Below are 24,952 nucleotides of genomic sequence, written 5' to 3'. Positions count from 1 at the left end.
TAGCACACCACCAACTCACAGCAGCCACCGCGGGGCCGAAGTCCTGCCTCCACCGTCCTACCGCATGCCTTCATCACGTCCCTGAGGGTTCAAGGCCTCAACGGCTCCCACCGCTGCTGATCTGGCCCTTCTGCCCCCTGGCGCCACCTTACCTTTTCTGCAGATTAGTTTTTTAAATATCCAAACCATCGCCAGAATAGATGTCACTGAATTCTCTCCAAAGATACATTGATCTATCAGAAACTATGCACGGGAAGGTAATCCTTCTTTCCATTTCTTCTTCTGCCAACATCTAGGCTAGGTGGCAGACAGAGGCCACACCTTCACCCTAACCTCCTCCAGCACCAACTTGCCTCTGGACAGAGCCAGTTTCAGTCAGATTAACTGTAGTAAGAGGGCTCAGATTTGGAAAACTAAAACCCAGTATGAAACAGATTTATAATCCAAGGAGTTTAGACAGACTCAAGGGTAAATATTCGTAGAAAAGTTCATCCCAGTAATCTTGATCTAATTTTCAAAAGTAAGTGGGGAAAGGGCAGGTGATTTGTCCATGTTATTTTGTTCTGCTGTTTGCACAAAAAACACTGAAAATGAATAAAGATCCTGGAACTGCATACATGTTAGAAGGTGTCAGCTTCCACAGTGAAGAATCTACACATTTCTCCAATTTGCTGGAAAATTTAAGTTTTTTCTCCACATAGGAAATAGGGTACTTGATACACATATTTCTATAGACTTTTAAGCCACCTACAAATTTCTAAATAGTTCCATTAAGGTTATACTCTGAGAAATATGAGCCTTGCGAAATTTGCTTTTAAAGGAAGAAAAAAAGTCAGACAAATTCCCTATACAGATAAGGGCATTTTTATACAGCTGGGGTCAAGGTAAAGGAAATATCTTGATGATTTCAGACAGCCTTGAATGCCTATAAATGGGCAGGTTGTAGAGTTCCATCTACCTATTCAATTGGTAAAACAGATTTGACTGACATTTAAATAAATTTTTCTAATTCCCTGTGGGGGATAATAAAGCTAAAATAGTGACACAGAGCTGTAGCTACTTAAGATATAAGAGTGCTAGGAATTCTTGGAAAAGGCAGAGAAAAGAAAGGGAGCCCATATTTGCTCAGAGGAAACTACAAACGTTATGCCAGCAGCCAACTCTCATAAATCAAAAGTCAGGCACGTCAGAGTTTTGCACAGGGCTCATATAATTTATTTTGGTAGGATGACCCTGGATGTGTAGGCTTAAAAGAACATGCACTGTTGAACAAGAGGACAGTGCCAGGATTTATTTCAACACCACCTTAAAATAACCTCAACCAAAAATACCATTTTCAACAAGCATAAATAAGAGAGAAAGAGGATGAAACATCTTAAGAGGACAATAATGAAGACCAGATGCTGGGCCCAGTGTGACTCAAATAATAAATGTATGGAGTAACTTATTACAGATAGCTAGTTACAAACAATTGTTTTAAAAAAAAATAGTATTGGGTGAATAGACCTTGCTATGAAATAATATAGAAAGTCATAGGATTATTTTAATATGGTGATGATTTCTCTCAAAATTATTTCTAAAATTCTAAAACTCCTTCTGAATTTGACATTTTTTTTTGACAAAGGCACTAACAGCAAAGGACTAAACCATCCACTTATATAGCTCTTTGGGAACTATAGGAAAACAATTTTCCAAGGGCACGTTGTGCCGAACGGGACTTACTGCTGGTCCAAAGAGAGGAGAGAGTCCAGGCACAGGGAACCCCAAGTCAAACACACTCCCTCGGGGTGTGGCCCGACCAGCAGGCAGGGCCAGGCTCCAGCTCATTTACACATTCCCATGCCTCCCCCCCGGAATCCAGGCCCCCAAGGACAGACTCTTTAATCGGCACAAGATTTTTCTCCTTCTCGTCTTACAGGGCAGCCCTCTGGAGCCCATCATTCCCATGTGGGAACTGAGTATAAAGCAGAATGCCTTGCAGACACAAGACTATGGTCGCTTCTTCCGAGTCCCAATAAGATAGGCTCCATGGCCATCACGGTGAGCCTGGAGGCTACCAGGGTCAGTGAGGACACCACTCAGCCAGCCCAGCATGTCCCCTCCATCGTAACACCCAAGACCTGACTCCTTAATACCACTTTTCCTGGACCATCCAGTCCACAGTGATCATTCTCTCTCCTCTGAATTGCTGTGACACCTCTGGGCACTACTATTTCCTTCCCAATCATCCTGCACTACCTCATCACATGTTCTTTTCATTGTGCCACTCTTATTATTTCCAGGAATATATGTTCTCAAAGAAGGCACCACTTCCTTTATCTCCATTATCCCCTGCAGCACCATGAACAACACTAGGCCCACACTTACAACAGAACTGTGGGAAGAGAGAAGAGACACAGTGCTTGCCGTGTTGGCTCCTGAACAACAGCCCATTACAATGATTTCAGAGCAACATACCGACCCACGCCTGCAGGCTGCCTAAGGACAGACACTACGTTTTAGTCACCTCTGGATACTGATGCCTGGCACACACGTGTGCTCAAATATTTGTCCAGTGACGGAAAATTAACGATACTGTGGTCAAAGGAAGTATGTGAGGGCCTGTATAGAATCAAGTATGATTTACTAGGAGTGCTTTATTATTAATTTGTATTTTCAGACAAGAAGGTGAGGAATATTCCATTGTGGAAGACGTTTCAAGCGTAATAAACAAGAAACAGAGACAAAGAAAGAAAGAAAGGAAAGAGAAGAAGAAAAAAGAAAACGAACTTCATCTGCAAAGAGAAAACTGAGTACTATGTAACAAACATGAAACTAAGCCTTCTTACTTTTTTCCAAAGCTGGGATACAGTATGTATGCAGCTGCAGTTGAACAAGCAGTCTTTAAAAGCTGCTGTGAACACAAGCCAGCAGGCAAAAATAAAAGCTGCATTATTAAAATAGATCTAAGGTTTGTTTGTTTTTTTAAATCCAACCAGTCTTCACACTGGACAGAGGTTGGTATACAATCTGTGAAGTTTCAAAAAAGTTCATCTTTCCTTTAGGTCCTAAGTTCTTTATGCACAATTAATACATCCTTTTCCATAAGATTCTTTATTTGGAGAGTTAAGACTATTCAAGACACCAATGTCTTGCCAGTTTATGGGTAAATGGTGGAGCTGAACTTTGAGATACTGTGCAAGATTTTTTTTCATGCTGTCATTTGTAATATATTTTGTGAGAATATGTGGGATTAAAGTTTCAGTTACAGTGTTGTTTAACACTCGGTTTTCCTTGAAAAACTAAAATCTGTGAGCTTGGTACCAAGTCCTGGTATAACATTCTTATTGGAAGTTATAGTTATATTTTGTAGTAAAAAAAAAAAACAGTTAAGTACTTGTGAATTAATAAAATATTAGCATAATTGTGTAAAAAAAAGAAGAAATAAAGCTGTTGAAAGATAGTGAAGTTTAGACACCACAACATTCCATTAAACCATTTCCTTGATCCATTCATTCATTTACTAAATGCCATGTTATCAAGTGCTCTAAACGTATCCTCTTCCTTAGTCTCCTGACTAGTTATAGATGAGAGAACTGCAGCTTTGAGAGACCTCAAGTGACTCATGCAAGATCAGTATACAGTAAAACATACAGAGGAATGTACAGGGTGCTCTGGGTGCCAGGGATGCAAAGTCACTACTCACAGGAGCTTGCATTTTGTTTCGGGATAGTTGGGCAAGGCAAGAGGCAATAAAGAAAACAGAAAGCAATAAATATATATCTCCATATATATATATATACACACACACATATATGCATGCCAGAAGATGCTAGGGGGTGGGATGAACACAGGGAATGGGCTGTGGAGAGGCACCAGCATGTCCAGGAAGTCCTTGCTAATAAAAGGACTGGACATTTCAGTTCAGAACCAAAGGAAGTGAGGGTGCCAGCTATGAGCAAGACTGGAGACAAAGGGGACAATGGAGGGCCCTGCGCAGGGGCAGCTCTGACATGTTCAGGGGTGTCTGGCCCAGAGACTGAGGGGAGAGGAGTAGGAGAGGAGCAGCCGCGGGCAGCCAGGGTGGCTGCAGGACCTTCCAGGACATTACGGCTTTAGCTTTCACGCTGACTGGGATGGGAAGCAACTGGAAGGTTTATGGGGGAAGGGTAACAGGATTTCGCAAATACATCTAAAAATGGAAGATTTTGTAAGGTCTTGATTTACAGGGATTATATGATTTTTTAACAGAAAATTGCAATGTTTTTCTTTACTTCTTTCCTACGAATTCCATGAAACTAGGGATCCTGCCTGTCTTGTTCACCATCAGATCTCCGTGGCTTAAAATGGTACCTGACATACAGGAAGCACTCGAGGATATTTGCTGAATGCACAAGTGAATGAATAAATGCATGAAGAGTGTCTTTGAATCTATCCGCTGAGGTCAAGAAAGCAGATCCCTTTCTTAAACCACCACTACTCACACTGGCTGAACAGTTTACTTCAAGGTGGAAGTCAACTGCGCCCAGAACACTCTAAGGTCTTGTGCTTTCTGACATGCCCGAAGGAATGAAACTTCCTTTCACTGCTTGGCAGTAAATTTATTTCTCCGGGAATCTGTGATAAGCAGTGTTTTAATAAATGCAAAAGAGGAGAAAAGTAAACACAACTTTTATAAAGTTGTCATAGCCTGCCACAAAACTTTAAGTGGGGGTTATTTTTAAACTATTTTAAGTAGCTGTGGGAGGAAGGATTGGGTTTATGTCCTGGGAAGTACTTTTACTCCCAAAGGCTTCAACTAGCTGTCCACCAGGGGAAAGGGCACTAAAAAAAAAAAGTTTAGACTGTTCCTGGCCTAAGAAAAATGGTGCAAAATGAGCTTCTTGGACTCCCTCTGAGTGCAACATAAGAATACAAAACGGAACCATCACAGGGCACAGTCACGGAATCCTGGGTGTTTGGTCAAAAGGTTTGATTTCATGCATACTTCACAGCTTGCCCTGTTCAGAATGGAAAAACAATAAAACTCAGCTTTGAGCAAGGATGAGAAATACATGTACATCTATTCTCCGAAAACAAGCATTCCAGACACTGTTTTGCTTGCAGAGATATGACAGAAGTGATAAACAAACTGAATCAGTTAATGATGTAAATTCAATGGGAAATGCTGAAATCTACTCATAAGTACGGACCTACAGAGGAGGCTCCAGTTTCTTACCTTTATCATTTCTCACGAGCATTCCAATGTTGCAAGGTGTGCAACGCCTTAATTATATTCCTTCTGAAAGCCTGAATGCTGACACAAAAGTTACCGTGTTCCTAAGAAATGTTACTAAGGAAACAAAGTGTGTTTCTCAGTTATATTCTCCGCATATCTGCTCCAAAAAGACTCTCCCTAGGAATCTGGGTGATGCCCGAGGCTTTGTCTCTAGGAACACAGGCACTACCGAGGCGTCCTGAGCAAAACTTACACCTTTCCTAAAATCCATGTGTTGGATAAAACTAATGTTTTTATAAAAGAAAAATATGCCATCAACTATGGGTATGAACAGGACTTTGGTTACTTTTTGTAAGTAACCAAAGGAAGGCACTTTTTGTGCTTTCAGAGGAGAAAAAAATTAAACCCATCACACAGTGGGGAAGTGAATGAGTAAGTCAAACAAAATGTTTGGATTAAGAAAAGTCTATTCTCAAATTTCATGGAAATGCTTTCAGCATTTAAACCTGTGACAACCTCTTTGTACAATAATGATTGATCAAAGTAATAAAAACAGCTAAAATGTACTAACTGCCATGTTATTGCATGCCTTAAATGTGTTGTCCAGTTTAGTCTCCGGACTTGGTATAGATGAGGAAATCAAGGCTTTGAGAGACCTCAAGTGACTCATTCAAGATCAATACACAGTAATCAAGACTGTCTGTGCTAGTAAAAGATGGGCATGGATAGCAAAGGAACAGAACTGGGTGTCCAGAAAGAAACCCATGCATCTATAGTCTGTGCAAAATCAATTTGGTAGTGAACTAATTTTCTGCAGAGTGCTGAGACAACTAAATGGAGTAAGAAAACCCTTTTCAATAAGCAGTGCTGGAACTACAGGAAATTGATACACAAAACAGTGAGTTTGGACCTCTAAATCCCATTACATACAGAAATTTAACTGAAAATATATCAAAGACCTGAAAATGTAAATCTTTGTGACCTTGGGTTAGGCAACAGTTTCTTAAATATGGCACATAAAGCCAGGCAATCAAAGAAAAAAACTGGTAAAATGGACTTCATCAAAATTAAAAACTTCTGTGCTGCAAAGAACAACAATAAGAAAGTGAAAAAATACAACCCACAGATTGGAAGACAGTATTTGCCCGGCATACATCTGATGAAGATCTGGCATCAGAATATATAAAGTATTATAACTCGGTAATAAAAAGAGATGACCCAATTAGAAATTAACAAAGGCTGGAACATAGGAGAAAATCTCAATCTTGGGTTTGGAAATGGCTTTTTAAATACAATACCAAATGCATGACGTATAAAATGAAAGAATTGATAACTGGTCTTCATTAAAATTCAAAACTTCTCTCCAAAAGACACTGCCTAGAAAATGAAAAAACAAGCCACAGATGGGAAGAAAATATCTACAAAATACGTTTTTGGTAAAAACAACCCAATTAAAATATGCCAAACACCTTAACAGTTACTTCACAAAGAAGATATACAGAGAGCAAATAGAGTATTTTAATACAGATGAAAAGATGCTCCTCATCATTTGTCATGAAGGAAATGCAAATTAAAACAAGGAGATACACCTACACACCTATTAGAATGTCCAAGAATAAAAATACTGACAATACCAAATGCTGAGAGGATGTGGTGCGACAGGAATTCTGATTCACTGCTGTGGGAATGCAAAATGGTTCAACCACTTTGGAAGATAATTTGGCAGTTTCTTATTAAACTTAACACACTGTTACCATACGGTCCAGCAATCGCCCTCCTTGGTATTTACCCAAAGGAGCTAAATACCCATGTCTACACAAAAGCATGTACGGGGAATGTTTGTAGCAGTTTTATTCAATATGGCTAAAACCTGGGAGGAACCACAATGCCCTTCTGGAGGTGAGCAGATAAACTCTGGTACATCACACAAGGGAATATTGTTCAGCATTAAAAAGAACTATCATGACATGAAAAGATATGGAGGAAACTTAAATGCATATTAGTAAGTGAAAGAAGTCAATCTGAAAAGGCTGTATGATTCCAACTATATGATCTGGAAAAAGGCAGAACTACAGAGACACTAAAAAGACAGTGGTTGCCAGAAATTAGCAGGGAAAGAGAGGACACAGATTCCTAGGGCAGTGAAACTGCTCTATATGATACTATAATGGTGGAAACATGTCATAAATTTGTCCAAAGCCACAGAATGGACCCTAAGGTAAACTATGGACTTTGGAAGTTAGTGATGTGTCAATGAGGTTCATCAATTGTAACAAATGTGTCACTTTGGTGGAGGATATCAATAATGGAGGCTGTGTATGTGTGGGGACAGGAGGTATATGGGAAACCTCTGTACCTTCTGCTGGATATTTCTGTGAACCTAAAACTGTTGTAAAAACCGAAGTCTATTAAAAAATAAGCAAAGGGTTTGAATAGATATTTCTCCTAGTAAGATATACAAGTAGCCCATAAGTACATAAAGAGATGCTCAACACCGTTAACCATCAGGGGAATGCAAATCACACCACAATGAAATATTACTTCACATGCATTAGAATAGCTATAATAAAAAAAGACAAATAATAACAAGTGCTGGTGAGGATATGGAGAAATTAGAATGCTCATGCACTCCTGCTGGGTCTATAAACTGGTATAGCCTCTTTAGAAGGGTCTGTTAGTTTCTCAGAAGATTAAATAGTTACCACATAACCCAACAATTCCAGTCCTGAGTACAAACCCGAGAGAAGTGAAACATTTCTTCACACAAAAAATTTGTATGTAATTATTTATAGCAGCATTAGTCATAATAAAAAGTGGAAACAACTCAAATATTAAGAGTAATTTCTATATTGATTCTAATTAGAATCAAAAAGTAATATACTTTTATAACCTAAAAAAGTATTATTTGTTAAAGACCAAAGTAGAATAAACACTTGGTGTCGATGGTATAATGTGGTTAATGACACAGAGAAAGCCAGTCTTCTCATGGCTCTATCAATCTCTCTCGATCACCCAGAGAACTTGCAGATGAGATCACTATTTTCAAATGAGGGATATGGAATTTTGTAATTACACATTGGTGAGTTTGACATTAATTCTAGGCAAGATTCTAAAGTGGCTTCTTTAATGGAATTTTGTATCAACCTAAAAAAGGAAACCATCCATCCACAGGAACATCATGAATTCACTCAGTCACCACAGAAGACTACTTCATTTTACTCTGATGAGCTATTTGGAGAGGTGACAGAGGACAGGTTTACCAAAAGTGACATGGCACCAAACAGAGAATCTGTTAATCTGCTGTCAGGCTTGAGATCCTGGGAGAGGGAGGGAGGCAAGTGTCTCCACTTACTAAGAAGTCATATCCACCTAATCTAGTTTCTTTTTTGGGTGAAATCATGGATGAGGTAATAGACAGAAAGCTCTAATGAAATGGATGGTACCAAAATGAGAGGAATAGCAGGTGTATATCAGGATCCAAAAACAGAGTAACCTCATGCAATAAGCTAAATCCAATGAAATAATGTTCAACAAAGGTAAGTATAAGATACTAGTATTCACGGAAAAGGCGGAGGAAACTTGACTTCACAGCACAATGTGCAGAGAACTTGAGGGTTCTCTTCCACAGTACGCTCACCAGAAGGCCACTGAGATATGGATCTATAGAATACACAGATCAAAAATATTTACCAAATTTTACTCTTTTCAAATTCAACAAGACCTAAAGCAATCATATGTCCTTTAACACAATGAGTAAAGTAAGTAGGATGGTAAAGGACTTAAAACCAAGCTTCTGGTTGGTTGCCAGAACAGGCAGTGCTAAACTACTTAGGTAAGACGGAAGGGTTAGGGGCATGGCAACATCATACAAAACACTGGAAGGGCCTGGCAGGAGGGTAGGGGTATTGGGCAATATCTCAAGGGACAGCTACATACAATTACCAAAAAAAGTGAGATCGATTTTGACTAAATATAAGGAAAACTTCCTAATGGTTAGGGCTGACCATGGTCATCAAGGGCTGCCGAAGGACACAGTGAGTTCAACACGTCAGAAGTATGAAGCATGCATGATGTAGCTGGGCACGTGGCTCAGTAAATTCAAACATGATTCTAGAAAGGAATAGGGGAAAACTATAAGAACAACCAGAACACAACTAACAAAATGTTAATAAGTACATACCTACAATAATTATTTTAAATGTAAATGGACTAAATGCTTCAAGCAAAAGATACAGGGTGGCTGAATGGATTAAAAAAACAAGACCTATCTATAGGCTGCCTACAAGAGACTAACTTCAGATAGAAACACACACACAGACTCAAAGTGAAGAGATGGAAGAAAGTATTCCATGCAAATGCAAATGAAAAGAAAGCTGGGGTGGCAAAACTTGCATCAGACAAGAGATATTTTAAGACAAAGACTGTAACAAGAGACAGACAAGGGCATTACATAATGATAAAGGGAACAATCCACCAAGAAGCTGCAACACTTGTAAATACCTATGTACCCAACACAGGAGCACCTAAATACATAAGAGCTAATATTAACAGATATAAAAGGAGAAATTGACAGTAATGAAGTAATAGTAGGGGACTTTAATACCCCACTTACATCAATGGATATATCATTCAAATGGAAAATCAAAGAAACAAAACAGTGGCCTTAAAGGACACAGCAGACCAGATGCATTTAGTGTATACAGAACATTTCAGCTAAAAAAGGCAGAATACACATTCTTTTCAAAAGCACATAGAACATTTTCCAAGATATTTTACAAGGTCACATGCTTAGTCACAAGTCTCAAAAAATTTAAAAAGATTGAAATCATAGCAATCATCTTTTCTGACCACAATGGTATGACACCCAAAGTTAATTACAAAAAAAAACTGGAAAAAAACACAAACATGCAAAGGCTAAACAGCAGGCTACTAAACCACCCATGGGTCAGTTGAGGAAATCAAAAAATACCTTAAGACAAATGAAAATGGAACACAACATTCCAAAAACCTATGAGATGCAGCAAAAGCAGTTATTAAGATGGAAGTTTACAGTGATACATGCCTACCTTAAGAAACAAGAAAAAATTCCAAATAAGCAATATAATCTTACTCCTAAAAGGAAAAGAAAAAGAACATACAAAGCCCAAGGTTAGTGAAAGGAAGTAGCAAAGATCAGAGCAGAAATAAATGCCATAGAGACTAAAAAACAAAAAGGGAAAGACCAATGAAACTAAAAGCTCGTTCCTTGAGAATATAAAAAAACTGGATACATTCCCAGAAACACACAATCTTCCAAGACTGAATCAGGAAGAAATAGAAAATCTGAATGACTAAATACTAGTAATTAAATTGAATCAGTAATCAAAAACTCCCAACAAACAAAATTCCAGGGTCAGACAGCTTCACAGGTGAATTTTCCTAAACATTTAAGGAACAGTTAATATCTAGCCCTCTCAAACTATTCCAAAAAACTGAAAAGAACCCTTCCAAATCCATTCTATGATGCCAGCATTACCTTGATGCCAAAACCAGACAATGACACTCAAAAAAGAAAATGATAGGTCAATATCCCTGATGAAGTTAGATGCAAAAATCCTCAACAATATACTAGCAAACCAAAATCAGCAATATATTACAAGGAACATAATTAAGTGGTGTTTATTTTAGGGATGTAAGGAGAGTTCAATACATACAAATCAATCAATGTGATATACCATATTGACAACATGAAGAAGACAAAACATATGATCATTTCAATAAATGCAGAAAAAACATTTGACAAAGTTTGACATCCATTTATGATAAAAACTCTCAACAAAGTGGGTATAGAGGAAATATACCTCAACATAATAAACGCCATATATAACCAAGTCACAGATAACATCCTCAATGGTGAAAAGTTGAAAGATTCTCTTCTACAATCCAGGACAAGAAAAGGGTGCCCTACTCTTCCCACTTTTACTTAATAGTGCTGGAAGTTCTAGCCAAAGAAATCAGACAAGAAAAAGAAATAACTGTCACTATTTGCAGATAACATGATACTACATACAGAAAACCCTAAAGGTCCACCAGAAAATTCTAAGAATAAATTAATTCAATAAAGTTAAAAGGAACAAAATTAAAATACAGAAATATGTTGCCTCTATACACCAATAACAAACTAGCAGAAGGAGAAATTAACAATCCCATTCACAATTTCATCAAAAAAATACAATACCTAGGAATAAATTTAACCAAGGAGGTGAAAGACCTGTACTCTGAAAACTGTAAGTGTTGATGAAAGAAATTGAAGACAACACAAATAAATGGAAAGATATACTATGTTTATGGACTAGAAGACTACTATTAAAAAGTCCATACTACCCAAAACAATCTACAAAATCAATGTAATCTCTATCAAAATACCAATTGCATTTTTCACAGAACTAGAACAAATAATCCTAAAATTTTATTTCAAAACTATACCACAGAGCTACAGTCATGAGAATATGGTACTGGACAAAAACACATAGATCAAGGAACAGAACAGAGAGCCCAGAAATGAATCCATGTTTATATGGTCAATTAACTTATGACAAAGGAGGCAAGAACATGCAGTGGGGAAAAGACCGTCTCTTCAATAAATGCTGTTGGGAAAGCTGGACAGCTATGTGCAAGAGAATGAAACTGGACCACTTTCTTATACCATATACAAAAATAAACTTGAAATGGATTAAATACTTACATGTAAGACTAGAAACCAGTGCTTTTCACCTCTCCAGTATGCCCACACTCCCTTGAGTGTGTACTTCGCTTTATTAAACTATTCTTTGCTTGTACCTGCTCAACCTGCTCGTAAATTCTCTCGATCAGAATTCAGAACCCTCCCACGTGTTGAGATCTCACCTAGTGTACAGGGAGAGGAGACCTCCCTGGTTTGGGTTTTGGTAACCATGAAGGGACTCTTATCACAGTCCTCACCAATGGTCTACATAAAGAGGAATTCTATGCTACATTAAGACACTCCTTGTCTTTTTCTTTTGGATCTTTGTTCTTGCCACTTCCTTGGTGGGCACGGGTCAACCATGTAAAAGCCACTAGTATGGCTGCCACCTACAAAACAACCCCACCTCACCCCATAGCACCTTCTCCCTATAGGTTTTAGTTTCTACTTCCAAGGATCCATTTCCTCCACTCACGGTGCTCCCTAGTGCCTCCTCTGTGACTCAGTCTAACACTTCTTATTCTCAGTTCCATGGCTAGCGCTCTGTCTGTACTATTTCCTTGCCTCTTTGTTCACATCTGAACTCCCAACTTCTATGTCCTTGTTTCACACCTATCACCTTCCCCTTTGGGATGGACAGTCTGCTGGGTCTATGACAGCCAGGGTCACCTAGGATTTAAGCCATTTGGGGGATGCCTTATGAGACAGCCAAGAACTAGACCCTGGCCTCTGGGTCAGCCTTATAACCCATCTAATTCAATGTCATCCCACTGTACATCTCCCCTCAGGGCCATTAAAAGTGAGGTTATCGGGATGCTCAGTCAAGAGGCGTCTACCCTGGACTTCAGGGCCTGACCCCTCCCCCACTTCTCCCCACTCCTTTTTCTGGAGCCCTGGCCAGGGATGGAGTTGAGCCATAGGGACACCTATGCATGCTCAAGTGGATCACAGGACCTCCTGTGCACACCCAGTTTAGGTCTAGGTGTGGAGGGATGCCTCACATGACCTGCACCTACAGGTACTTTTGGGTTTCTAGAGACACCTGTACAACCCCTCACGCCCTGGACATCAGGGACACCTGGTTGCCCCTGGTGGTAGTAGGAAACTCCTTTCTCCTTTCAGGTCCTGGCTTGGTCATGGATGACACCTCCTCCATTCTGACTCCCCATTAGGGTGCATCCTCAAAAATTGGGAAGTCTTTAAACTAGACTCCCTAATGGAACAAACTAACACCGCCTGGCCTGAAATGGCACCATAACTACTAGACCTTAGGGTGTTTTCTTAAAAACTGAGATACTTTTTTACATTACATAGGTTAAAAAGTCAGAAGCTAATTTCCTTTTGTAATACTGCTTGGTCTCAATACAAACCACCAAGCAGAGAAAAATGGCCCCAAAATGAGACCCTTAATTACAACACCATTTTGCAGTTGGATATTAGTAGCTAGAAAAATCTTCGCTCATCAGTTTCTTTGTGCCTGTGTCCACATATGTTACCTCTGAATGATACTGCTAAAAATCAATCCGTTTAAAGACAAGCACTTGTAAAAACAAGGCATTCCAAAACTTTCAGAAATTCTGATGGGAAATATTCAGCATTAATGCTCGTTTAATTAAAATAGACTTGACTTAATGGTTATCAGCATTAAAATGAAAAGTTTTATTCTGCTTGTTTACTTAAAGTCATTTAAGTGGATGTTACCTGTTAAACCTTTCAAATAAAAAAAAGGAGCTTGGGAGAATGGCTGACTTTGACGTTGAATGAAGCCTTTGCAGGTAATCTGCACTCCAGTTTACAATGAACTGTTGTTTACAGGTGAACCAAATAGCTTTATAGGTACACTTTTCAACAATAATTATGTGTTACAGTATGTATACCTAAAAAACAGCCTGAAAATCTTATTTGGTAACCTGAAACCTTAAAGTTCTGCCAAGTAATGAGTCAAGTTAATGAATTAGGTCATTTCCAAATAAAACAAGATAATGAAACATTAATTACTGACTATAGGTGTATTCACTTTTAGCTTCCTTATTACAGAGAAAAAACAAATTTGGGTCTATCAGTAAAAATATTTTGTGCTTATTGAAAGACTGTACTATGAAGAAGCACATGTTTCTAGAAATTATGAAATATATTCATAACTTTGCAAATCTAAAGAATGTTAGTATAACAGTTTAGAATTGCTTATTTCTTAGTTTTCAGTGAGAACTAATTAAGACTACTTGATATGAGATTGATATGAGAAGGTATGAGAAATGGAAATGCACTTTTGAAGGAAAAGAAGGTAATTTTGTCCTGAAGTACAGCTGGTTCTTTAACGAGGGAAACTTCTGAATGTAAAAATAAAGTTGTTGAATGCTTGTAGAAAATTAATTTAATATGGTCATGCTATGTGAGATTGAAGTAAATGAGTTTTGATATCATGTAAACAGCAAGATTAGAATTTTGTTGTCTGCTTGTTAAAGGACAAAGTTTTCTTGAACTACTGGCCTGCTCTTAATATTAAGAGATTTTGAAGGGTTTTCCTATTGTTTTATCAGAATAATTTCTTGTGCTTCATGTTGTCTGAATTAGGTCTTTCAGTACTCAAGAAAAAAATCTTAATATTAAAAGAGCTAAGCTTTGCTAACAACTATGTAACCTTACGTATTTGCCTTTAAAAATCTCTTACTGTCACTTTGCTGAAATGGATAAGTATTGTTTCATGGTGACCTACCATTCTTTTTAGGCAAGTGCCTTGAAGCCTTTTGATAATTTTGACAGCTTCCCAAAATCAAACTTCTAAATAAAGTCCTTTTACTTCTAGTTAACACTGAGATTTTCTAGAGGAACCTGAAACATAAAGGAGAACTATTTAACTAATTTGGCTGACTGATTTGATATGTAAGATTACCTGGGAAGCATTGTCAAATGAATGATGCTAAACTCTGGATTACTAAACTGTTATGCTATAGAAATAACCAAATTTCCTTGTCAATTGCCTATGATAAACTCTCATCAGATATTTAACCATTGCCATTTTTAAGTCTTTTATCATGTTTTACTCTGAAACTAGTAGAAAAACTGGATTCAAGCAGAACAAGAATTACATATGATTGAATAAATGGAGGGAAATTATTTTAATTTTTATGAATTTTTGTTTCAAATGTTTCTGATCTTTTAAAAAATGTTTGCTTTTAAACTTTTTCTCTTAAGCTAACTTACAGCAGTTTAGTAAATTATACCTTTACAAGCAGAACTGAAATATTTATCTTTCTCTCCCTGATCCCTCCAGAATCTGGAAACTCTTAGTATTTTTATATTTTATGGCAGTATATTTATTTACATAAATTCAATAAGAATCTGTTCTCCTTATAACAGGGCACAATAAAAAACATTGTTTATATTACCAAGGCCTTGACTAGAATGTCATATTCAGGAGAGACGTGTATAGACTCAGATGTGGTCAGACAGCTTTCAGGAACTAAGGTTGACTTTATGGAGCCAATAAATGTCCTTGGAAGAACGGGCCTGGTACCTTACTTACAGGGTTCCCAGCAGCCTTACCAGGTGAGTAAGGAGGTCACTTTCCTGGCAGGTGCAGGAACCTCAGAATATCTTGGGGACCTCAAGAAGAGAGGAATTCACCCAAATCTATAGGTATTGCGGGTGAAACTTGATGGCAAGTCTCTGGCTTGGCTTTCCTGACCACAAGAGGCTCCCATCATTTCAACTGGGGCCCTACTATTACTACTCCTCATATTTTATTTAGGTCAGGCATTCTTAAGCTCCTTGTCTAGTTTTAACAATTACTGCCAGAGCTCCTATGTTCTGTGTACTATATAAATCATTCTATATTGTTGGATGCATAAAAAGAGGAAGGTTTTAGTTGTATAATATATGATGTAATTACAATTTCCTCAAAAAGTAAACACAGAGTTACTATATGACCCAGTAATTCCATTTCTAGGGATATACCCAAGAGAATTGAAAACTTATGTTCACACAAAAATACAAGTATATGAGTGTTCACAACAGAACTATTCTTAATAACCAAACAGCACAAATGCCCATCAGCTGATGAACGGATAAACAAAACGTATGTGCACAGAATGGATTATTCTGCAGGAAAAAGGAGTCACATATCACTATGGGCTGCAAGTTGGATTAATCTAGAAAAAATTCTGTTCAGTGAAAGAAGCAACTCACAAAAGACCACATACTACATCACTTCACTTACATGAAGTGCCCAGAATAGGCAAATCTAATGGAGACAGAGAGTAGGTTAGTGATCATCACGGGCTGGACAGGAGAATGAGGACTGACTACTAGTAGGTACTAGGTTTCTTTTGAGGGTGATGAACATGTCCTGGATTAGACAGTGGTGATAGTTGCCCAACATTGTAAATATATTAAAAAATACTGAATTGTTGGACATAAACATGAGCGACTTCTTCATGAACATATCTCCCCGGGCAAGGGAAACAAAAGTAAAAATGAACAAGTGGGACTATACCAAGCTGAAAATCTTCTATATATCAAAGGACACCATCAATAGAACAAAATGGCATCCTACAGTATGGGAGAATATATTCATAAATGACAGATCCAAGAAAGGCTTGACATCCAAAATATATAAAGAGCTCACACACCTCAACAAACAAAAAGCAAACAGTCCAATTAAAAAATGGGCAGAGGAGCTGAGCAGACAGTTCTCCAAAGAAGAAATTCAGATGGCCAACAGACACATGAAAAGATGCTCCACATCACTAGTCATCAGAGAAATGCAAATCAAAACCACAATGAGATATCACCTCACACCAGTAAGGATCGCCACCATCCAAAAGACAAATAACAACAAATGTCGGCGGGGTTGTGGAGAAAGGGGAACCCTCCTACACTGCTGGTGGGAATGTAAATTAGTTCAACCATTGTGGAAAGCAGTATGGAGGTTCCTCAAAATGCTCAAAATAGATTTACCATTTGACCCAGGAGTTCCACTTCTAGGAATTTACCCTAAGAATGCAGCACTTCAGTTTGAAAAAGACAGATGCACCCCTATGTTTATTGCAGCACTATTTACAATAGCCAAGAAATGGAAGCAACCTAAGTATCCATCAGTAGATGAATGGATAAAGAAGATGTGGTACATATACACAATGGAATATTATTCAGCCATAAGAAGAAAACAAATCCTACCATTTGCAACAACATGGATGGAGCTAGAGGGTATTATGCTCAGTGAAATAAGCCAGGCAGAGAAAGACAAGTACCAAATGATTTCACTCATATGTGGAGTATAAGAACAAAGAAAAACTGAAGGAACAAAACAGCCGCAGAATCACAGAACTCACAAATGGACTAACAGTTACCAAAGGGAAAGGGACTGGGGAGGATGGGTGGGAAGGGAGGGATAAAGGGGTGGGGAGAAAGGGGGCATTACAATTAGTATGTATAATGTGGGGGGGCACAGGGAGGGCTGTGCGGCACAGAGAAGATGCTATAGTGATTCTACAGCATCTTACTACACTGATGAACAGTGACTGTAATGGAGTTTGTGTGGGGGACTTGGTGAAGGGGGGAGCCTAGTAAACATAATGTTCTTCATGTAATTGTAGATTAATGATACCAAAATTTTAAAAAAAGGTTTTTAATTAAAAAATACTGAATTGTATGCTTTAAAATGACTAAAATGGTGAATTTTATGTTATTTTAATTCTATCTCAGTAAAACTACACATAATCACAAATATATATTATATATATACTATATATATACTATATATATATATCTGTACACACACACATACACACACTATATATTTTGTATAATATATTGCCATCCACAAGTAATTAACACTGATACTATTAGAATATTCACAAACTGTATCTAGGCACAGGTGAGATGCCCATGAGGCCCGGATTACTAAAGCAAACACTAAAAACTAAAGTGCTGAAATCAAGAATTATTCATTCCTTCTATTATTCAGTTAGTAATTTATTTACCATATCCTTTCTTGGTGACAGAAACTGTGTTAGGTGCTATGGATAGAGCAGTGAACAAGATCAGATCCTCCCCTTCATGGGGGCCCTGGTTTAGCAGGGGAGCTTGACACTAAAGAAATCACCACTCTAGTCAATATGAAACTTGTAACAAGGGACATGAGGTGAAATACTGGATTCTATGATAGACTATAACAATCAGACCTCCTGTAGATGGGGAATTGGGCAATAGTCTCTCTAAGGAAATTATATTGATACTGAAATTGGGAAGATGAGAGATTTTGCCAGGTGAGGGGTGAGGATAAGAGTTTCCCAGACAGAAAGGCAGTGTAAATGTCCTGGAGCAGAAGAAAGTCTGTCACATTTGAGAAACCCATGAAGGCTAGCTGTGATCAGAGGGCAGTGAATAATCATAGAAAGAGCCTGGAAGCAAACAGGTGTCAGTCCATGTGGGGCTCTGGGACACTGTGGGGATTCTCATTTTATATCCTGCGGACAAAGGGAAGTCATCCAAGAATTTCAGCAAGGAAGTAACATGATCAATTTGTGTCATAAAAGCAGCACCCAAAACAGTACTGGAGGTCCTAGCCATGGCAATCAGACAACACAAAGAAATAAAAGGCATCCAAATTGTTAAGAAGTTAAACTCTCACTATTTGCACATGACATAATATTACACATAGTAAGCCCTAAAGAACTCACCAAAAAACTACTAGAACTAATAACTGAATTCAGCAAAGTTGCAGGAAACAAAATTAATATGCAGAAATCTGTTGCATTCCTATATACTAACAATGAACTAACAGAAAGAGAAATCAGGAAAACAATTCCATTTACAATTACATAAAAAAGAATAAAAACCTAGGATAAACCTAACCAAGGAGGTGAAAGACCTACACCCTGAAAACTTTAAGACACTCATGAGAGAAATTAAAGAAGACACCAAAGCATGGAAATCTATCCTGTGCTCATGAATAAGAAGAATTAATATTGTCAAAATGGCCATCTTGCCCAAAGCAATCTACAGATTGGATGCAATTTCTATAAAAATACCAACAGCATTCTTTAATGAACTAGAACAAATAGTTCTAAAATTCACATGAAACCACAAAAGACCCTGAATAGCCAAATTAATCCTGAGAAGGAAGAACAAACCTGGGGGGATTACTCCCTAACTTCAAGCTCTGCTACAAAGCCACAGTAACCAAAACAATTTGGTACTGGAACAAGAACAGACCCATTGATCAATGGAACAGAATAAAGAGCCCAGATTTAGACCCATGCATATATGGTCAATTAATATATGATAAAAGAGCCATGAATATACAATGGAGGAAGGACAGCCTCTTCAATAACTGGTGCTGGGAAAACTGGACAGTACATGTAGGAGAAGGAAACTGGATTATTGTCTAACTCCATGCACAAAAGTAAACTCAAAATGGATCAAAGACTAGGAATTTACCCTAAGAATGCAGAAGCCCAGTTTGAGAAAGACAGATGCACCCCTAAGTTTATCGCAGCACTATTTACAATAGCCAAGAAATGGAAGCAACCTAAGTGTCCATCAGTAGATGAATAGATAAAGAAGATGTGGTACATATACACAATGGAATATTATTCAGCCATAAGAAGAAAACAAATCCTACCATTTGCAACAACATGGATGGAACTAGAGTGTATTATGCTCAGTGAAATAAGCCAGGTGGAGAAAACAAGTATCAAGTGATTTCACTCATCTGTGGAGTATAAGAACAAAGAGAAAACTGAAGGAAAAAAGCATTAGCTGACTCACAGAACCCAAGAATGGACTAACAGTTACCAAAGGGAAAGGGACTGGGGAGGATGGGTGGGAAGGGAGGGATAAAGGGGAAAAAGGGGCATTACGATAAGCACACATAATGTGGGGTGGGGGGCAGCGGGCACAGGGAAGGCAGTGTAGCACAGAGAAGACAACTAGTGATTCTATAGCATCTTACTATGCTGATGGACAGTGACTATAATGCTGATGGACCAGGTATGTGGTGGGGACTTGATAATGGAGGGGGCCTAGTAACCATAATGTTGCTCATGTAATTGTATATTAAGATACCAAAATAAAAAAAAGTCTAAAAAAATGGATCAAAGACCTGAATGTAGGTCATGAGGCCATAGGACTCTTGGAAGAAAGCATAGGCAAAAATCTGTTGAATATAAACAAGAGCAACTTTTTCCTGAACACATCTCCTCAGGCAAGGGAAACAAAATCAGGGATGAGCAAAATCAAACTAAGAAGCTTCTGTACAGCAAAGGACACCATCAGCAGAAAAAAAGGCATCCTGCAGTATGGGAGAGTATATTCATAAATGACATATCCAATAAGGGGTTAACATCCAAAATATACAAAGAACTCATACGCATCAATACCCAAAAAACAAATAACCCAATCAAGAAATGGGCAGAGGTGCTGAACAGACAGTTCTCCAAAGAAGAAATACAGATGGCCAACAGGCACATGAAAAGATGCTCCACATCACTAATCATCAGAGAAATGCAATTTAAAACCACAGTGAGATATCACCTCACACGAGTTAGAATGGCTACTATCCAAATGACAAAAAAAAAAAAAAAGTGCTGGGGAGGATGCAGAGAAATAGGAACTCTCCTACACTGTTGGTGGGACTGCAAATTGGTGCAACCACTGTGGAAAGCAATACGGAAGTTCCTCAAAAAACTAAAAATAGAAACACTATTTGACCCAGCATTCCCACTCCTAGGAATTTCCCCAAAGAAAACAAAATCCATGATTCAGAAAGATACATGCACCACTATGTTTGTCGCCACACTGTTTGGAATAGCCAAGATATGGAAGCAAACTGCATGTCCATCAGCAGATGAATGGTAAGGAAGAGGTGGTACATATACACAATGGAATATTATTCAGCCATTAAAAGAAAAGAAACCCTGCCATTTTCAACAACATGGATGGACCTAGAGGGTGTATGCTCAGTGAAATAAGTCAAGTGGAGAAAGACAAATGCCATATGATTTCACTTATTTGTGGAAAATAGAAACAAAGCAAAACAGAGGAAACAAAACAGCATTAGATTCATAGACACTGAGAAATGACTAGTGGCTACCACAGCGGAGGGCAGTGGGCTGGGATGGTGGGTCGGTGGAAGGGAACTATTGAACCACTGTGCTGTACATTTGATTAAAAAAAAAAAAAGGCAGCACCCAGGCTCCCTGTGTGGACAAGGGATTATAGAAGAGCAGAGAAAACCCAGGGACAGGTTAACGGCTCCAACAACAGGGTCAGAGGAAGAGAAGACATTTTCAAGGTCTTTGCTGGAGTTTGGAGGTCATCACATATTCTATTTTACAACTCAAATTTACACATGTGGAACAAAACATCTTCCAGGAAGACCAAAGCATAAGAAGTAGAGATTACTTTCCAGGGTCCTGGACACATTAGCATTAATCCAGTACCAAACCAAATCCTACAGGACACTCCAGGCTACTTCCAGGAGTCCTGCAGCCGTTTCATATGACTAAGGAAGGGCCAAATTATCCCTTAGCTTCTTGCAGGGTATTTTCTTCCCAGCAAGTTTTCAGAGTGGTAAAGAAAGCCAGATTGTGACGTCAAAACCCAAAGTTCACTGACAAGGATAGGTAATGCTCACTGTCCTCACTTAGACCCAGCTACCAACTAGCTGGTCCTTGGACCGTTTTTTTCCTAGGGAACCATTTTGGGAGAGAAACACCCTGCTTAGCATATGCTTATTAAAGGCTTCAGTTAACAACACTCACACACACACACACAAAAAAAATACATGCAAAGTATTCCAGATTATTCATGTGCATCTGTCCCCCTAAACTGCACTCAAGAGATGGAAGCAGAACATAGAGGCTGTGATGAATATCACACAGTTTACAACGAGTAAATGAATGACTTTCATTGTAGTAGGAAACCAACTACATGTTATACACACATTTCTTCTCTTAAAACCACACTATCCGCATGGTAAATATTGCTTCAATAAACAATATTGCGGTCAGATAAACAAATTTTGTATATACTCCTTATAAACCACCCAAGACATGAAATCATGAAATCTAAGGCAAGCTACCTATTCAGCATTTCCTGAGTATACTGGAAGCAAACAATAAAGGTAAATATGGCCATCAATAGTTATATACTTTGCAGCACAAGCTCTGTAAATGGTCTTGTTCTCTTTTGCATTTGTACTGTGAAAATTAATTTTGCACTTAAAATACAAAATGAAAAGAGATGTTGTTTAGCCTTGAGGAGTCATATCATCACTTCTATCTTTATCCCCATTAAGGTTTTCAGCTTGAGGTTGTAATGATTTATTACAATACACCATAATGACACAACTGCATGACAGCTGCCTCAAATGTTCCTGGGCCTCCTTGACTCCTTGCTTGTTAAGACTCAGCTGTTTGAAGACTTCCCTCACCCTTTATGGTACAGCTGATCCTCTACCCATTCTCCCTTCTCGGCCACCTGCCCCTTGTATATCTCTCTATACAGATTTACAACTGCTTGCCCTTCCAGACTAGGAGTACCTGATGCTTTGTACCCGCAGGATCTAAACAGAGCCTGACACAGAGAAGGTTCTCAAATGCTCGTGGAAGGAAATCAATGAGTTAATGAATCTGATCCATCCAACCGCTATAGTTTTTAATTTTTTCCACCTGCAATATCCAAAATGTTAATGACCCTCAATTCAATGGTATTTCAGGTAATTCTCCAGTTTCTCTCATTCCTTTCCATTGCCTGATAGAAGGGGATTTTTAATTTGAAGTACAACACTGCTTAGAGGTTGTTAATGAGACCAATTTTAAGAGTAAATGAGAATATTGCTGCACAGGTGTGCACACTTGGCTTTGTACAGCTAGTTTGAATTAGATTAGAAAAAGCCTTTACTCCCCAAATTCATATTCTATAGTGCCATGTCACTCTATCACTCTTGCTATTGATACTCACATCAGGTATCACTTCTATAAGGGACCCTCTTCATCCTGATAAAGACAGATGCCCTTGGCAAGGGCAGAGAGAGTCTGTGAGTTAAATTCGTCATTCCGGAATAAATTATTTAGCACCACTTAAGCCCTGAAAGCTTTGAGCCACCAATCTTGTGGTTTATGGCACTCTCTTCTACGTTTACAATTTCCTGATGGTGAAGCAACAATTTAATTCCATAGTGCAAAATCAATACAATTTAAATTCACTATTAAAACTGACATTCTCTAGCAAGCTAAAATAACTGACATAACTGTAAAGCGGTTTTTACAAAGAGGTAATTAGGAACCATTCCAGAATTTAGAAACGAATTATTCTTACTGAACTTAAAGGGAAGATGTTTTTACATCCCTAGGGGTGAGTCAGATCCACCGCGCCACCTAAACTCCCACCACACAGACTAGCTTTGACTAAACTCCATTAAGGGCCTAGATTCTGAACATCAGACCATTCTGGAAATACGAAGAGCTGACTGGTAGTAGCAAGAAATAGCCAATAGGCTTTTTAAACGTATTCTTTGACTACTTTGGGGTTTTTATCAGACAGGAATGTCTTCCATCTTTTTCTCCCTAAATTATATTACTAGTACAACTATGAGTAGGAAAGTTTGGTAGAATGGTCAACGCTTCCAGTGTTATTTATCTAGAATGATCATGGACCGGTCGCTCATTTGTTGAGTGACAAAAGCCGGTGTTGTTTCAAGCACAACAGTGACAAATCTATAAGCGGCCCGCTTCGCCCCAATGAACGAAACAGAGTGGGAAAGGCAAGAAGAAGGAAGGATTGAAAATAACATTCAACCTACAGCGAGTATTGATCGTCTGCTCTGTGTAAGCCCATTGGCGGCCGACAGTCTGAAGAAGGGCGAGCTGGGGGGCGACTGAACCCTCAGATTCAACAAGCTTCCCGAGCGCATTCAATCCACCTGCACGAAACTCGTTCCCTTGCACCTGTCATTAGAAAGGCGTGTTTCTCCTTCAACTAATCAGAGGAGCGAACAGAAATACTGAATTAAAAAAAAAAAGAAAAGAAAAAGCAGCAGCCTAGTGCCAGACCAGAAGGGAGCGTTCACAAGGAGGTCTGCAACCCCATTACTCAACAGACAACTGGGGTTCCCTCCCGTCCACGCCTGTGTCCATGGCGCAATCCAAGGACAAGAGGCGGGATCCGGCAGCATCCCAAGCGAGGCCTGATGCAGCAGCTGGAGAAAGGCCGGCCTCCGCGAACCCGGAGATGCTCGGCGCTGCCTCACCACCCACCGTCGCCGCGCGGGCACAGCGGGGAAGCCAGGCCGCCCGCCCGCTCAGCATCCGAGCTCCCGCTCTCCCCACGCGCGGCGCCCGGGCCACCCACCTTGGGCGTGCGGATGTGCTCCATGGCTCGCCGGGTTCGCAGGCCCCGCGGGCGTGCCTCCCGCACCTGCGCGCGTCTGCGGCGTGGCGGGAGGGGTGCGGGGAGGGGGCTTCGCGGGAAGGGGCGGGCCCGGGGCTGGCTCCGCCCCCAGGTGCACTGGCGTCCGCGCGAGGCGGGCGTGCGGGGCCGATGCCAGCGTGGCCTTAGAGCGCTCGGCCACCTGCCCGCCTGCCGCGTCCCGCCGGCCCCTAGCTGCCTGCCGTCGCCCGTAGCCGCTCGCTCCCGTCTCAGAGGGGCAGCCGCGTGGCACTGTGGGGCTACTGTTCCCCGAGACACAATGGGGGCCTTGTGCTGGGTGTGGCCTCTCGGAGCAGAGGTGGGAAGCGCGCGCCGCTCCCCACCGCCCGTCGGCTTCCGTCAGGGCGCCCCGGGCCCTGGTGGCGGGCGCTCCAGACCCCGTGCGGCCTGGTGGGCTCTGGCTGCACATCTCAGCCGGGAGCAGCCGGCCTGGCACTTCCGAGGAGGGTGAGAGTAACAGCCACTGCGCGCCTTAGGAGGTGCTCTGTGAAGTCCAGCATCTCACGTCCACCCGCGGCTTCGCTGTCGGAACTGGGGCAAGAGGCGCTTTCCCTTGGCACCGTATTGGGTGCCCACTTGCCGTCCTCACTCAGCTCTAACGTAACTGTAAGACACAG

At 39.8% G+C, this 24,952-nt stretch overlaps 1 protein-coding gene across 2 annotated transcripts in view; it reads right to left on the bottom strand.

Annotated features, from left to right (window-relative positions):
• MTMR7 (myotubularin related protein 7) overlaps window positions 1-24,510 on the bottom strand; it is a 103,921-nt gene extending 79,411 nt beyond the window's left edge. Inside the window, exon 1 of one of the 2 annotated variants that reach the window (XM_036894200.2) lies at window positions 24,258-24,510. In XM_036894200.2, the coding sequence (XP_036750095.2) occupies window positions 24,258-24,281 (24 nt within the window). In that variant the 5' untranslated portion in view covers window positions 24,282-24,510. The remainder of the gene's footprint in view (window positions 1-24,257) is intronic. The other variant, XM_036894199.2, reaches the window with a different exon arrangement.
• Window positions 24,511-24,952: the final 442 nt, after the last annotated feature.

The sequence above is a fragment of the Manis pentadactyla genome, chromosome 7 (assembly GCF_030020395.1).
Source record: "Manis pentadactyla isolate mManPen7 chromosome 7, mManPen7.hap1, whole genome shotgun sequence".
Taxonomy (NCBI): Eukaryota; Metazoa; Chordata; class Mammalia; order Pholidota; family Manidae; genus Manis; species Manis pentadactyla.
Note: the sequence above shows the minus strand (reverse complement) of the source record. Positions and strands in the feature narration are given on the sequence as shown.